Consider the following 16,881-nt stretch of genomic DNA (forward strand, 5'->3'; position numbering starts at 1 on the left):
CAATAAGCAATTTTGCGGTTCCATTAGTTATCGATTACGGTTTGTTTTTGAACAACCTTACTTAAAAAGCCAATTTGGCTACACGAAACTTTCTACAGTAAATACATATTGACAACTAAAAAATAAGGTAACTAATCTATTAAAATTGCAAGAATATAACGATATCAAAATTAAATTGCATTCTGGTTGAGTCAACCAGGAAGCCTTCAATTCCTTGTTTAATTTCAGTGCAACTGAATATTATGTAAGTTGGTAAGAAATTTATAAGCAGGATTTTTTTTTTTCTCTTTTACGCTATGTTATTTTTCTTTGGGAAGTGAAGAATTAGCTGAAAATAAGGGACAATATGGGGAGAAGCAGTTGGTTTAGTTTCAGTACAGTTACTTCAGCACATTCCTCATCAATACTGTAAAAGCGCATTGTGGACCCTTTACGTGTGTGTGCTTCATAAATACAAAACCTTATAACTGCAATAACTTAATATATAGCCCCACAAAATACAATGGTATATATAATATAATATATCAGAATAACAAAAAATCCCAAACCAGAAGTTTGGAAAAAACTAGATCTCTGCTTCTCTATCTATATAAAAACAATGCAAACACAATAAAATCACAAGGCAAACAGCGACTATCCTCGTGTGCTCACGCAATTGGTTACTGCAGTCAAAAACATCAAATATCTGATATAGCATTTACCTCTTTTCATGAGTCTCATCTCCTCATTTTTATTCCTCTTCATCTTACCAACTCCACCCCCCTCTCTATAGTCTATACCCTTCTTTGTTATCTCCATTTCTCCAGTAGGATTTAAGTTATATATACGTGACAGTTTAGTGTAGTTTTATCTGCTGTAATAGAATACTTACAACGTTTTGCACAGGTAAACATTTCATACTTGCTATAGAAAGTTATATATTACTTAATGGATTTTTAAGTGATCTAATAGCAGAGGCGGACCTACCCTTTTGGGTAGGGGGCGGTAACTTCGGAAAAAAAAAATGATATATGTGTATATATCTTAAATAACAAGTATATATATTTTGAGTGGCACTTTAAGATTCAAATCTTAAGCAGATGCATTGGTCGATTTGGATGGCACAACTTGACTTTTAGTACGCTGCCTGGGTTCAATTCCGACTCTAGCACCTGTCTAAAAGGGTACAAACATTTTACCGTGACACTATATAGAAATTAAATTCATTGTAGTATGATTTGCATAGCCAGCCTGTAGTACTGCATAGACTCTTTACTCCACACCAAGAACCTGTTCAAGAATTATAGTAGTATATATTAAAGCTTTCCTTAAGCTTTCTGTGCATGACACAAAACACTAAAAAGGACAAACTAATGAACCCCTTTATAGTTTTGCAGGCTATCATGTAGTGATCATTTGCCTTTGTCCTCGTTTTCAACCATTTCTGGTCTGACATTCAGATATAAGTCTAGTATTTCGCCATTGTTGTTACCATTCTTGGAAGTAAAGATTGTACGTTTTTTCAGTTCAAAAAATGGAGAGTTTGCTATGTGATGAAGTCTGGCTCATGAGTCCTGAAGATCATGACGTGCATGTAAATAATGAAGAAGAAGGAGATACTAGTTTTTTCTACTCAACCAAAGAAGATTGTGAACATGCTTTTGAGATATTATTAGAGAAGGAGATGAGTTACATGCCTAAACCAGATTATGTGAAGCGAATAAAAGAAAATTGTTTTATTGAGAATGCTAGGTTCAAAGCTATTTACTGGCTTATTAAGGTAAAATTAAATTTTATTTTTCTTGCATAACGTTTTTGTTTTAATTTTTATTTCTATCTTTGATTATATTAAAAATACTCTACAGTGTCAAAGGAGGTGGAATTTATCTAATGGAACTATATTTGGTGCTGCAAGTTACCTTGATCGTTTTATCTCTTTAAATAAGTGCCAGGTAAGAATACGTTAAATGAAAGTTTTTTTTTTTATAAAAAATATTCCAAAAAGAAACAAAACATTGAATTGAATTCAGTTGATTAAATTTTATGCTATACCAAATTAAATTTGTAGGGATGGAGATACTGGATGTTCGAGTTACTCTCAATTGCATGTTTGTCTGTTGCCTCCAAATTCCATGAAACAAACCCTCCTCAATTGCTTGAATTACAGGTGAGTAGTCCTCCATCATTTATTATTATTTATTTATTTTGTTTAATCCGGATACTTTCTTTTTTATTCTTTTTTCTAGACGGTTTGTGAAGGGGAACTTGGAGCAACAATAAAGTTGTCTTCATACATGTCACGGGTTTGATCCGTGGAAGCAGCCACTAATGTTTGCATTAGGGTAGGCTGTCTACATCACACCCCTTGGGATGCGGTTCTTTCCCGGACCCTGTGTAACGCGGCATACTTTATGTACCGGGCTGCCCTTCTAAACTGTTTGTATCTTTAGGTTAGATGTTATTTATGTTATCATATTGATAGATTAATTAACAGTTGGTAAGATGATGGCAGATGGAAGGTGTTGAACATGTGTATGAATCAAAAATGATCAAACGTATGGAGTTGACATTGTTGGAGGCTCTAGGGTGGAGATTAAGTTCTACAACACCATATTCGTACATTGAATTGCTTCAATGGAATATCAAGTCCCTCAAATTACCCATCTTTCAAGATTTTACTTCCCGTGTCAAGGAGCTACTTCTTGGAGTTCTTATAGGTATGCAAAAACACTTGGAACCCTTGCTCTCTTTTTTTCCCGATTTAACTTATATGTAATTGATATGAAATCAAACTTCTCTGTAACAACCATCCTTTATAACAGCATTTCAATATAACGACCAAATATTTTTTTGGAACTAATTTTTCATTTTATGTTATAATATATGTTCTCTAGAACAACACATTAATATAATAGCCACAAAATATGAGAACAAACGCGGCTATTATAGAGAGGTTTGAAGGTGCACAGAAGCTAAACTTTGACGAAGAACCAAATTTGATTTGAATATCTGAGTTTTCCTAGCATTAACCACTAAGCCTGTTGACAGATGCTAAATTCTTGGAGTTCAGACCTTGTGTCATTGCACAATCTGCTGTTAACTGCGCTTGTGAAGATTTCTCTCCATTAATAGGTGACTGTTTCAACAATTTTACTAGACTCTTCCCTCAAGATCAAAAGGTAATTAAGTTTAATCACACATAATCTTTTTATTTTTTTCTCAAATAACATAAGAACTTCACTATTCATTTCTCATTAGTTAACTAAAATGATGACTTTTGTTTTGTTTATTCTCATTAGGATGATCTAACCAAGTGTCAAAGAATGATGAATAAACAACTCTTGGTAGAGGAATTTCAAGAAATGGTGACATATGGAGATTTTTATTATGGCCCTTCAAGTCCAGTAACTGTATTGACAATGGAGCAGCATGACTTGTGTGATTGCCAACTTCTTCATCATTGCTATTGCTCTCTCTTCAACATTCCTCAAGGGGATATCAATTTCATATCTAATGTTAAAAAACGTAAAAGGGGTCAACAAGAAGATCCTGATGTCGTCTAAGGTTGTTAGCTACAAAAACTGTAGTAGTAATTTGTATTGTGTTGTACTAATTGATAACTCTTTAAACGCTACTAGCTACAAGTATAGGGAGATTGAGGATCAAGATTAGTATTCGTTCTACTGGCTATTGTGAATCGCATAAACGAGAGAAATCTCTCTGCTAATAGCGAAGCTTTTAGCAAAACTTTTAATATCTCTTACTCCCTCGGTTTCAATTCAGATGACACATTATCGAAAATCAAACTGTGTAAAGTTTGGCCAATATTTTAAAATACTTTTTATCATATTGACATGAAAATAATTAATTAATAACTTACTAGCACTTTTCATATACTTTTTGATTATTTAAATTTACATTTTAAAATACACTACTAGAAATTCAGAAAAAATCGTCCAAAACAAATCGACCAAAGTTGGTCGATAATGGCCAATAACCGTCCAAAACGCGACCATTAACGTGTGGTCGGTATTTTGAAGGTCGAAAGGGCATACCAACCAAAGTTGGTCGGAAATTACCGACCAACTTTGGTTGGTCAATTAAATTCAAAAAACAAAATGCTGAAAAACCCGACCAAAGTTAGTCGGTATTTTAATTATGTAATTAAAAAATGCACCAGCTGGGAATCGAACCGGGGTCTGTACTGTGGCAGGATACTATTCTACCACTAGACCATTGGTGCATTTTATTTTAAGACTGTCTTTTATTTTATTTATACTCTTTAATTGTATTTTCGCACGAAAATAACCGACCAAAGTTGGTCAGTTTTATTAAAAAAAATAAAATTACCAACTGAATTCGGTCGATTTTTTAAAATGACCGGCTGAATTAACCGACCGATTTTGTTCTTTTTTTAAATATTAATTTTAATTTATTTTAAATGAAAAACCGACCAAAGTTGGTCGGTTTCTTGAAAAATAAATTTTACGGGACTCAAAAATAGTTACCCGCATTTTTGTGCCAAAGAAAACCGACCAAAGTTGGTCGGTTTCGTAAAAATAAATTTAAAAAAATATTTTGAAAAACCGACCAACTTTGGTCGGTTTTTTGGCCGATTTTTTGACCGACCAAAATTGGTCGGTCGACCGTGGTCGGTTTTTGCCGAATTTCTAGTAGTGATACTGCATGCATTGAACTAATCCAATTTAGTTTTAAACTTTAGTCAAATTGACTCATATGTCATCTAGATTGGAACATTTGGAGTATTATTTACCAATAAAGAGTTCACTACTAGAAAACTAGCAAAACCCGTCCACAGAATACCGATCGAAATCGGTCGGAAGAAAAAATGACTGAAATCGGTCGAAAAATAGGTAAATTAGTCGCAAAAGTCAAAGAAAATATTTCTCACAAAGATACCGATCACCATCGGTCGGAAATAGTGGTTCCACAACAAAGATACCCGGTCAAGCAAGCCTTTACAATTCTTTCTACCCAAATCATCCATGAATAAAGAGAAGAATACATTTCATTAATAAGTCAGTAAGAAGTCAAGTGAATAACACCAGTCCTTTTTACATTAGTCATGTCATTAACAAGTCTTTGAAACAGAACATAGTACAATCGTAGTTAAAGTGGAACAGATGATACGATTACAACATTTTTAATTTAACCTTCCCAAAAATAGATACAACTCATACTATGTCTACGGAGCCTCTAACAGGAACAAAAGAGTGTGATAACAGTGCCGGCAACAAGGCCACGGCTATACCTCAAAATGCTATGTACAAAAGATAAAAGATACAGGACCCCGAAATGAAGTGGGGCTCACCAAATCAGTAGAGGAGAGGATGTGCTGCTATCACTGATCAATACCACCTGCTATGGAACCACCTGCATCCATTAAAGATGCAGCGCCCCCGGCAAAAGGGATGTTAGTACATATGGAATAGTACTAGTATGTAAAACTAAACACCCTCTCAATAGAACGAGCAACAGTAAACGGAGAATAAAATATGAAATCAATAAGAGACTCATACAGTATCAAGGTGTCAGTTAGGGGAAAGGTGAACTTCAAATAGGTTTCAGTAATTTAAGTTGGGAGATCTTTAGCACCGATACACCACCGTATTTTAGCACGGTGTCCGATCTCATCCCGACCGGCTAAGCTGCCTCACCCCGAGACGTACACTCACAATACCACTATGTGCGCGGCATGGCGTCCGATCTCAGCCCGATCGGCTAAGCCGTCTCACCACAATGCCGTATGGGTCGATATTACATCACATCTCGCTAGCAATAATCTCATACATTTAAGGGAAAACAGTCTCATCACATTAACACGGGGATTTACCCCTCAATCACTCCTACACCGGCACGTGTAGTTTCGGGGTTAGGTGGTTCCGACCTACCCTTTCTCGTTGGCTAAAAGATACTCCCAAGGCATTTATCATTAAAAGTATTTACCACTCAATTCATATTCTTTTACATGTCATTCATCTTATTGGCACCATTGGCCATACGCAATACCATTCTTGGCACGTTGGCCATACATCATAATTCATGCTCACTATTTCACTTTCAATCATCATCATGGATAATCAACAATAAGGCCTTTCAAATTAAGACTTTAAATACATACTTGAGCAGTTTAGGGTCTTAGGCACATGTGACTTCTTACACAATTGACATGATAGCTTTCATAAAAAAAATATGCTTTTAAATCATAACATAACAACACACAACCCATGCTTAAACCACATTCTCAAACATTAACTCAACATAACAAGAATCGTTGGAATACATATTGAACGCATAATTACTTTGACATGAGGCTTATTTGACAAAAAATCAATTCATAAAGAGCATCAAGAGACTTACAAGGACATTGTGGGGTTCAATTCTAAGAGAAGAGTTTAGCCAACATACCTCACCTCGAGCTTTTTAAATTACTACAATATTCCAGAATTCTTAGCCTCGCCGATCTATTTAGAAATATAGCAAAATTGAACACAAGTTAGGAAGGAGTTCATAGTTTCAGCTCACTTGAGCATTTTATCAAACAATATGTGTGCATTAAGGTTTCAAGGTCCTCCTATGGTGGATTCTTTTACCCCACTACCCAAAGTTCATCCAAAAGAGCTCAACAATCTACCCAATACCCTAGATGGTATATTCATGTAAAATAAACAACTCCCACACCCAAGAATTGCTTTACTAATTATCTATTTTTAGTTAAATTCCGAAATTAAGGGTTATGGTGTAGAATCTTACTTTTTGGTTGAAGACCTTGTGAGTTACCCTAGAGAAATATTTAAGGTTTGAATAAAGATTGATGAACAAATGACTTAGAACTTCTCTTCTCACTCTAGACCACATTCCTCTCTCTCTCAAATGTAAGTTTGAACCATATAAAATGACCCTTAATATTATTTTATAAAAATGGGGTCAGATTTATAAAACCAAAAAAATGAAGCTCCAAAACACAATCTGTGGTCGCAGAGTGACCGCAAAACAGATATGCGGTCTGCAAATCGGCCGCACAATTGGCCCTTCGGAACTGGGCAAAGCTGCCCGACTCTGCGACCAGTCTGCAGTCGCATAATGCACCGCAGAACTTCCCTCCGAACATTTTTATGCTGGGTCCGCGATCGATGTGCGGCCCGCGAAATGGTTGTGCGATCGCATAGTTGACCGCACAATAACAGCCAGACTTGCCCAATTTTTTGCTTCACTCTGCGGCCCACAGAGTGATTCTACGGCTGCATAGTGGGCCGCAGAAATGTCTTTTTCTGCCAAAAATTTTTCTTTACTCTCGAGCGCACTATTCAACCCAAAAAGTCTATACCGCGGCCAACACATAAGCTTACTTCGTCACCACGAAAACCCCGGATTTTATTCAAAATTTTACCGGGCCTTACATTATAGAACTATACACTTCATTTTTAAATATATTATAGTAAGTTTTAATCGAATATAATTAAATTTCCAATTGATCTACTGATGAAGTATCCGAGCAAAATACTAATAAAGTGATCGAGAATAAAACATTCAAGACTATGTTGATTGTACGCATCTTTGATCATCTAGTCACTCATTATACCGGAGCATGTAGTCACTTAAACTTCAAGATTTATTTTCCAAATATAATTGATCGAGTTTAATATAATATAATTGATCATCTAATCACTTATTAATATAATTGATCGGGTTTAATTGAAATAGTCGTTATATCCAACATGCTATGATACAGTTAGTGTCGTAGTAAATAGATAATAAAGTGTATTGTTGACAGATAATATATATATATATATATATATATATAGAGAGAGAGAGAGAGAGAGAGAGGGGATATATATAGTCCTCAATTAAAATTAATTTTGACTATTTCACTAAATACTGACCGACTTCGGTCGGTTATTTTAATAAAAAATAATTTAAAAAAATCAGATTTCCGACCGAATTTGACCGGTAAATTTATGGTCAAACGGTCAATTTTTCACTTAAATGTACGGACCGCCATTTCCGACCGAAGTCGGTCAGAAATCTGCAAATTAGAGCCCACTAACGGGCTTTCTTCCCCATTTTTCAATTTTCTATCTCTCATTCTCTCCTCCACCCTCTTCAACCCTAAGGCGATTTCGCCCAAATCCCATCCAAAATCTATTCCTACTTTCATTCTCCCCCAAAATCAAAGTCCAAAGTCATCCTCATTACCTTCTTTGCCCAAATCCCCAATCCCGCTGCCTCACCACCGCTGCCCTCATCCATCACTGCCTCGCCGTTGCTGCCGTCGCTGCTTCTTCCACCACCTTCCTCCCTTCTCACCACTGCTCAATCGCCGCTACTTCTACCACGTGAAGGTTAGTCACCTAGTTTTTTGAAGCTACTTTAATTCTTAAAATTTAAGGTTTAATTTATTGTTCTATTTTTGTTTATTGCTTTTAGAATTTTAGGGTTTATTAATTTAGGGGATAATATTATTTTATTAGTGTTCATTGTTTTTAGAAAATTAGGCTTAACTAATTATGCTATATTAATTGAATGAGTTAGTCTAATTTAATGTGTTAATAAATTATAATCTTCATGAGTTAGTCTAATTACGATTAATGCTAGTGTTTGCTATTTTGTAAGTCTTTCAATTATATTGCCCACTAATGGTCTAATTGAATTTGAAAAGAACTTATTTAGGGATATATGAGAACTTTAAAATTAATATGCACTCAAATTATTTAAATTAACTACTTTGTAACTAAAGTTTATTATGTAACTTAAACTATAAATTAATTTGAATACTCATTTAATATAACATGCAATTTATTTGTTCTTTGTGTAGATGAAATATCGTAGTCGAATGTATAATAGGAATTATCCTAATCATCGATTCTTTAGGGAGGAATTTATAGAAGGGGTTAATGAATTTATAAGGCATGCAATATCACTTGAACCATTTCAAATCGGAGGGATGATTAGGTGTCCTTGTGTGAAGTGCAAGTATTTGTATTTTTTTGGATCGGAGGATGTTAAGACTCATCTTTATAAAAAATAATTTATGGATAATTATTTTGTGTGGCCTATCCATGGAGAGGTTGATGGTAGTGATGGTGTATTTCATAACATAGTTGTTGGTGAAAGTAATAGGTCAGTGGGAAATAACGTTCAACATCCTTGATACCATGAAATGGTTGCGAATGCTTTTGGGATGCACTTCGAATTTGAACCCCATAAAAGTGTTGAACAAGCTCCTAACGAAGAGGAAAAATATTTTTATGAACAGTTAGAGGCCGCTAGTCATCCACTAAGTGAAGGGAGTATGCACTCTCAGTTGTCTGTTGCGGTTAGATTATTAAGTATCAAATCAGATACCAATATTTCTTTAGCGGGAATGGATTCTTTCATTGGCCTTATGAGTGAATTAGTTGACCCAACTTTCAACATACCTGAAGATTTATATAAGGCTAAAAGATATGTTTCTAAGTTAGGACTCTCGTCTATGAGAATCGATTGTTGTGAAGTTGGTTGCATGTTGTATTATAAGGGTGATGCAGATTTAGAAAGTTATAAATTTTGTGAAAAAATTCGTTTTAAGCGGGTTTCCAGCGGGAAGAAGTTTGTTGTAAAGTCGATGCATTATTTACCTCTTATTCCTAGATTAAAGAGGTTGTACGCATCAATGAGTTCTGCTCCTCATATGAGATGGCACTATGAAAATAGAGGTCTCCTAGTGTTATGTGTCATCCTTTAGATGGGGAAGCTTGGAAGCATTTTGATAGAACGTATCCGAATTATGCTAGTGAACCAAGGAATGTTCGGTTGGGTTTGTGTGTTGATGGTTTTACGCCATTTTATGTTTCTACAATACCATATTCATGTTGGCCAGTCTTTATTACGCCGTATAATATTCCGCCTGAAATGTGTATGACTAGTCCATATATTTTCTTAAATTGTGTTATTCCCGGTCCGCGTAATCCAAAGAGTTTGATTGATGTATATTTGCAATATTTGATTGATGAGCTAAAATAGTTGTGGTATGATGGAGTTGAGACATATGACATATCAACTAAGCTCAATTTCAACTTGTGTGCTAATTTAATGTGGATCATTAATGATTTTTCTGCATATGGAATATTGTCTGGGTGGATGACTGCTGGAAAGTTAGCATGTCCTTATAGCATAGAAAATGATAAAGCGTTCACTTTAAGACATGGCCGAAAGCGGTCATGGTTTGATTATCATCGCCAGTTCTTGCCAGTTGATCATGAGTTTAGAAGGATAAAGAATGCATTAAAAAAAAATACAGTTGAACATGATTTGCCACCTCCAATTTTGTCCGATGAGAAAATTTGGGAGAGGGTTCAGAACTTCACTAAAGTTACCGAGGCCCCACCTTCTAGATTTCTTGGATATGGTGTTACTCATAACTGGACAAAACTAAGCATATTTTGGGAGTTTCCATATTGTAAGGATAATATTCTCTGACACAATCTTGATGTCATGCATATTGAGAGAAGCTATTTTGACAATTTGTTCAACACGGTGATGGATGATAAGAATAAGACAAAAGATAATCTGAAGGCTAGACTGGACTTACAAGAATATTGCAGGCGGCCTGAATTACATTTGCAGTATACGAATAATGGTAAGGTGTTCAAGCCCAAGGCCAGCTACACACTCACTTTGGAACAAAGACGACAGATTTGTAAGTGGGTTACAAACCTAAAGATGCCAGAGGACTATGCTTTGAACCTGGGAAAATGTCCCAATATGGTTGAAGGAAAGTTGACTCATATGAAAAGTCATGACTGTCATATCTTCATAGAAACCTTAATCTCTATTGCATTTTGTGGTTTGCCTGAAAATATCTGGAAACCCATCATAGAGATAAGTTTGTTCTTCAAAGACTTATGTTCTACCATATTAAGGGAAGAAAACCTATTTCAAATGAATCAGAAAATTCTTGTAATCGATCATAAGCTAGAAAGGAATTTTCCATGTGGTTTCTTTGATATAATGGAACACCTTCCAATTCACCTTGTACATAAGGCGCTACTTGGAGGGCTGGTTCAATGCATGTGGATGTATCCATTCGAGAGGTAATGATCAAATCTTGATTCATTCTTGTAATTTTATTTAACGTTATCGTCTAATATGACAATGTGCAGGACTATCGGCAAGTGAAAATCATTTGTTAAATAGAGGAATAGGATTGAATGATCCATATATGAAGCCTATCTTGCAAAGGAAACTACCCATTTTTGTTCTTACTACTTCGACAATCATGTGCCATGTGCTAGAAATAGGCCCAATCGGCATAATGTCGTGATTGAGAATGATCCATTATATCCACCAATGTCCATATTCAATCAACCAGACTGAGGTTCTAAAGATCGATCAAAAAGGGGCCTAAGAAGTATGGAGTACAAATCGATTTCAAATTATGTGTTCTAAATTGTTCAGAAGTTCAACCCTTTCTTAAGTAAGTGTTGACGTAAGATTAATTTATATGGACTACTATTTAATTCGGTTGATGCAACTAACAAAATTTTCAATGTGTCGCTCAATGACATCGTGAGTTAATTTGGCCATGATGTTGTATATTCTACATTTGAGGCATGGTTTAAACAGTGTGTAAGTGCATCTTACATACTTTATCACATGTGAATATACATACTTGGTCACTTGTGAATATACTTGCTCACTTGTGATTTATTTAACACTACATGTAGGTCAATAATCTAAACAACAATGTTAATCAATTTTGAAAGATATATCTTGGGAACCTGCACCTACGGTTACAACTATGTCTAAGTATTTTGTGAATGGTTACAAAATTCACACCGAAGAATGCTCCAAGTATAAGAAAAGCAATAACATTGGGGTGTGTGTCAAAGGTGGTTAAGGCAACCAGGATGGGGAAAATGATTATTATGGTATGATCAAAGAGATTCTAGAATTATCATATTCAGGTTGGCCAAATAAGAAGATCATACTTTTCCTATGCAAGTGGCTTGACCCAACACCTAGAAGAGGTACAAATGTACACTCGCAGTACAACATAATTGAGGTTAATAAAAGGAGGGAGTATGATCGCTATGATCCTTTTATAATTGCAGAAAAAGTTAGGCAAGTGTATTATGCTCCATATCCATTGCAGAGGTATAAGGCTGATTGGTTGGTTGTAATTAAAACTAAGCATGTTGGTAGGGTGAAAGTTGATAATGGCTAGATATTGCTTACCAAAATGATACCTCAAGTGTTAACCAAATGGTGAATGATCAGTTAGAAAATGACTAGGAGCATCCTCAGTGCATATTAGAAGAAGTTGATATAGAGGAAATAACAATCATAGAAAATAAGGACGAAGAATCAGCTGATGAAAATGAAATAAGTGAAGAGAAAACAATTTCGGACGAGGAAGGATACTTCGAAGACGACTAGCATGTTAGTTTTTTCAAGCTCTCTCAACTTCTATAGATTTATATTCTCAATTCTGACATTTTCTTTAATTTATGTAGATGACCGGTAGGGGTCGAGGTAGGTCTATAAAGGATAAGAGGCCTATTGATCTGAGGATGGTGCTACACCCTCACTTCCTTCCACTCCACACTTGCATCCCTCTGTTGCTGATGGCCGCCAGAAATCTTCTAGGCACACATATTTTCCATCACATCCATCTACTCATCAGATTACCTACCATTCACCCTCCCAGCAGTATTCTTACCATTCTTCACCATAGGGCTACACCTCGCTTCCTCCACATGATCATGCATATAGTTACATGGGTCTATCGGGTCAGTAGTCACAGGGCCATGTGGTGACATACTCGTCATCTGCTCCATTTGCTTCACTACCAGTTAGATCGCATCCATCTAGATTTCAGCCACCCAAATTGCAGCAGTAGTCTGGATCGCAGCAGGGGTCTAGATCGCATCCATCTTCATCAGCGACCCTGTCTCCCTCTCCACCGAGTCTGTCTCCTAGCATTTCTAGACTTCGCCTTCGGGATGGTAGCGCTGAGCCAGATGCCTCCCCTTCTACGCACGCTTCAGATTCATGGGAGGATGATGATCCAGAGAAAATGCGGTATGATCGTTATCATAGGATGATCATCAGGCCTGAGGGCAATGGGTAAGATTTATTTATTACTTCTTTATTTTTGGTGAATTATAATTGCTAGTCTTGTTTATTTAATGTAATTGCTATGTTGCAGATTCATACCTAGTCATGAGACTACAAAGATAATCACTGAAACTCTTGGCCGGTTGTATGATGCACCCTATGCGATTTGGAGTGAATTTCCACCGGAGCTCGTAGAGCAAATTTTTAACTAATTTAAGGTTTTAATACAATTCTTATCTATTTAAGCATTATATTAATAATAATTTCATCTAACATTACACGCTTCATTTACAGACTAAGTGTGTCTGGGAGGACCGGCATAACAGTGTCATTCTTGCAAATTTTGAGTTCAAACACCGTAAGAGACTATCTGATTCCTTCTGTTCTGCTCGGAAGAAGAGCAAGAAGCCTTCATGGGTTCTACCGCACATGTGGGAGGATCTGCTGAGGCGGTGGACTACTAAGAAATTCGAGAAGAGGAGTGAACATGAAAAGAAGGCTCGAGCATCTGAGAAGGGTGGTTCCTTATACTGTGTGGATGCAAGGAGCATGGGGACTACGAGTAGATTATTGGTAATTTCTTAAAATATTTAATTCTATTTTTATCGAACTATATTTATATATTTTATTTTAGTTAACATGTTTTAATATTTTTGTAGGGAAAAAAATATGCGAGGAAGATAACTCATGATGAGTTCTTCATGGAGACTCACATCCGGAAGAAGAAGGCACCGACAGATCCAACTAGATGGGTCGAGGACTGGGCGGAGATTACATATGTAAGTTTCATAACTACTATAACTTGAAATTAATGTTTATAATATTATATAGTTAATAATTTTCTATCTTCTAAATAAAGGGTCGCTACAAGACTAATATGGAAGAGTACACTCAGAGCTTGCTACCGAATGAGCAAGGCGAGCAACCAACCTTTCAGACGAAAAAGCGTAGCAGATATGGTTGGATATTGTCGGTGGTCAAAATTTTGGCGCTACAGGGCTGGATTGCAAGGTATAGGGACTTCCGCCCAGGGCGAGGTAATTGATAGGTCTACTTTCTCGTCTATGGAGATGAAGATCGCAAAGCTGACAGCAGAGCTTGAAGAGATAAAGACTAGAGAACAAAAGAGAGATAAACAATTTGGTACCCTTCAAGTTCAGCTAGAAAAGAGGGACCAACAATTTAATGTCATTCAAGGTCAACTGGCCAATCTTCTTGCTAGTGGTGTTTTCCCCATTCCCCGGTCTCGTGAGCCTTCCCCAAATATGTCTCCTTCTCGTCGTGATCCTTCGAATCATGCCGACGATGAAGGTTCTAGTAGTGGAGATGGAGATGATGTAGTACAAAACACTCATTGAATGATGTTTGAACTTTTAACTTGTGAAACATTTTGTTGTTGGATATGATATTTTGTTAATATAGTTTAGTTGAGATGGAGATGATGTTTTGTTAATATAGTTTTGATAGTTGTTATTGTTGTTATTGTTCTTGTTATGGTTCTTGTTATTGTTATTGTTATTGGTTGAATGGTGGCAATGTAATACTTCCATTATAGGTGATTGGTTGTTGGCAGGTGGTGCAGCTATAAAACAGTTGTATTCTACCAAAACCTTACCCAGAAAACCGATCACCTGCCGACCGAAGTCGGTCGAAAATGTTCAATTGATTTCCAAGAAATTTAAATTTATCGACCGACTTCGGTCGGAATTTTTTATTTTAAATATTAAATATTTTAATAATATCGACCGACTTCGGTTGAAATTTTTATTTTAAATTTTAAATATTTTAATAATACGGACCGATTTCGGTCGGAATTGAACAATTTTTAAAAAAAATGAATAATTAAAATTCCGACCGAAGTCGGACGCTAATTTTAAAAATTATTTTCAAGAATACCGAACGAATTCGGACGCTAATTTTAAAAATTATTTTCAAGAATACCAACCGAATTATGTCGGTAAGTTTATTTTGTGTTAGAATATTTGGTCAAAGTACGTTGAAAATTACCGACCAACTTCATTCGGAAATATCGACCGTCTGCGGTCGATAGCTGTTAGCGAACATTGTTTTTTCGAAGAATTGAAAACTTTCGAAAATCGGTCGGTTTTTGTTCGATTCCGACCGATTTCGGTCGATTTTTCTGGACGCTTTTTGACAGTTTTTTAGCCGTGGTTCTTCAATTTCATAATGCGATCATTCTATTTAATTACACAGGCCGCATAGAAACTTATGTATTTTAAAAAGTTCTAGTGAAATATATGTTGGTGACATTTGTTTGAAAACCAAACCAAACAATCATCTAAATTTTTTCTACCAAAATTAGTATTTCTAACATATAATCTGAGCATTACCTCAACATTTGAACCCTTCATTTTCCAATATTTGACATTAAGAGCAAGAATTTGTCATCTTCCGTTTTGGTCATTATTTGTTATAATCAGAGCATAAAGGTTAATGACTTTAGATCGAGTCAACTGAAAAATGAACTCAAATGAAATAAAGATTTGTTTTTAGAAGAATAAACTCATATAGCCGCCCACCTAATTTCTTAAACTATAAATAGCCGGTGAATATGTAATATATATACAATTCATATATAATATACGTATAATTACATATAATCAATATATAAAATATATATATCGACAAGAAAAAATAAATATTAAGTCTGCCGGGCTATTTGTGTAACGTTCCCCTTTTTTTATATCTTAAAAAGATCACTCAAAGACATACATACAGGTATGCTAGAATTAGTTGCATGAGATAATGGCAACGTGAACTTTTATAGCAATTGCAGTTGTAGAAGTGGGCCAAATGGCTACGTGGCCCCCTGGAGTAGAGGTTACGTGGTTCATTCTTGTCTTCTTAAATTCAACCGTTGAAATTTTAATCTTTATTTGTTTTTCTTAATTTGCCAATGAAGAACAAAAATATCAAGAGGAAAACAGAAGAAAAGATGAGCAAATTTGTTTATTTTTCAAGGGTAATAAGGTTGAATTATGAACAAAATTTACTCTGCATAGTTAGATCTTTTCCTTTCTTGGTTAACTTATATTCCATCAGTCCACGTTTAAATGGTGACATTTTCTTGTTAGAAATTTCTCAAAATATTTGATATAATTATGTTTAATACTCCATATTTTATGTAATTCATACAAGTTTTTAAGGTTGTTGTTAGAACAATTCTGATGTAAATAAAGAGTCCACCAAATTGTATAAAGAATATGATTTCTCACAGAATACACACACAACAGTAAGTAAATGATACAACAGTATTTTACGTGGAAAACTTCCAACTCACGGGATTAAAAACCACGGCCTACACTCGTAGGATTTCAACTTCACTAACCGAGTAACTTTAGATTACAACTTATTGTAACCTAAAAATTAAACTATTAATCCCTCACCTACTTGCAATAACTCTATTGCAATCCTCTTTGTAATAACTTTATTACAAAGTTCACCACTTTGACTAACTCTAGCCAAACACAAATACACGGTTTATGATTTACAAAAGATATCTTATAAGGTGCTTCTAACTAAGCCGAGTAGGAATTACAAGTGAATAACATTAACAAAGATACAATAATACTAAGGACATACGATGAACTCAGTGTTGAGATCTAGTCCTTTGTTATGTTGCTACATTTGTTCTTCAAGCCTTGGAGTCAATGAAGGCGGCAACACACTTTAGAGACACTTAATGATTTAGGTTTTGCAAGAATGTGTTTTCCCTTGCCTCATGTTGCTAATATATAAATGAGGTCATTGAGATGATATAAG

At 35.4% G+C, this 16,881-nt stretch overlaps 1 protein-coding gene across 2 annotated transcripts; it reads left to right on the forward strand.

Moving 5' to 3' along the window:
• The first annotated feature begins 540 nt into the window (after positions 1-540).
• Positions 541-3,735, forward strand: LOC104091503 (putative cyclin-D7-1). Of its 2 annotated transcripts, XM_070181832.1 has the most exons (7): positions 541-885; positions 1,506-1,759; positions 1,845-1,931; positions 2,048-2,146; positions 2,492-2,696; positions 3,028-3,158; positions 3,279-3,735. In XM_070181832.1, the coding sequence occupies exons 2-7, from the start codon at positions 1,514-1,516 to the stop codon at positions 3,540-3,542; spliced, it is 1,032 nt and encodes a 343-aa protein (XP_070037933.1). In that variant the 5' UTR covers positions 541-885; positions 1,506-1,513; the 3' UTR covers positions 3,543-3,735. The 2 variants fall into 2 exon arrangements, with proteins under 2 accessions (XP_070037933.1, XP_009595154.1); XM_009596859.3 differs by lacking the exon at positions 541-885 and having other exon boundaries at positions 1,134-1,759.
• The last annotated feature ends 13,146 nt before the right edge of the window (positions 3,736-16,881 follow it).

This window comes from Nicotiana tomentosiformis, chromosome 7, assembly GCF_000390325.3.
Source record: "Nicotiana tomentosiformis chromosome 7, ASM39032v3, whole genome shotgun sequence".
NCBI lineage: Eukaryota > Viridiplantae > Streptophyta > Magnoliopsida > Solanales > Solanaceae > Nicotiana > Nicotiana tomentosiformis.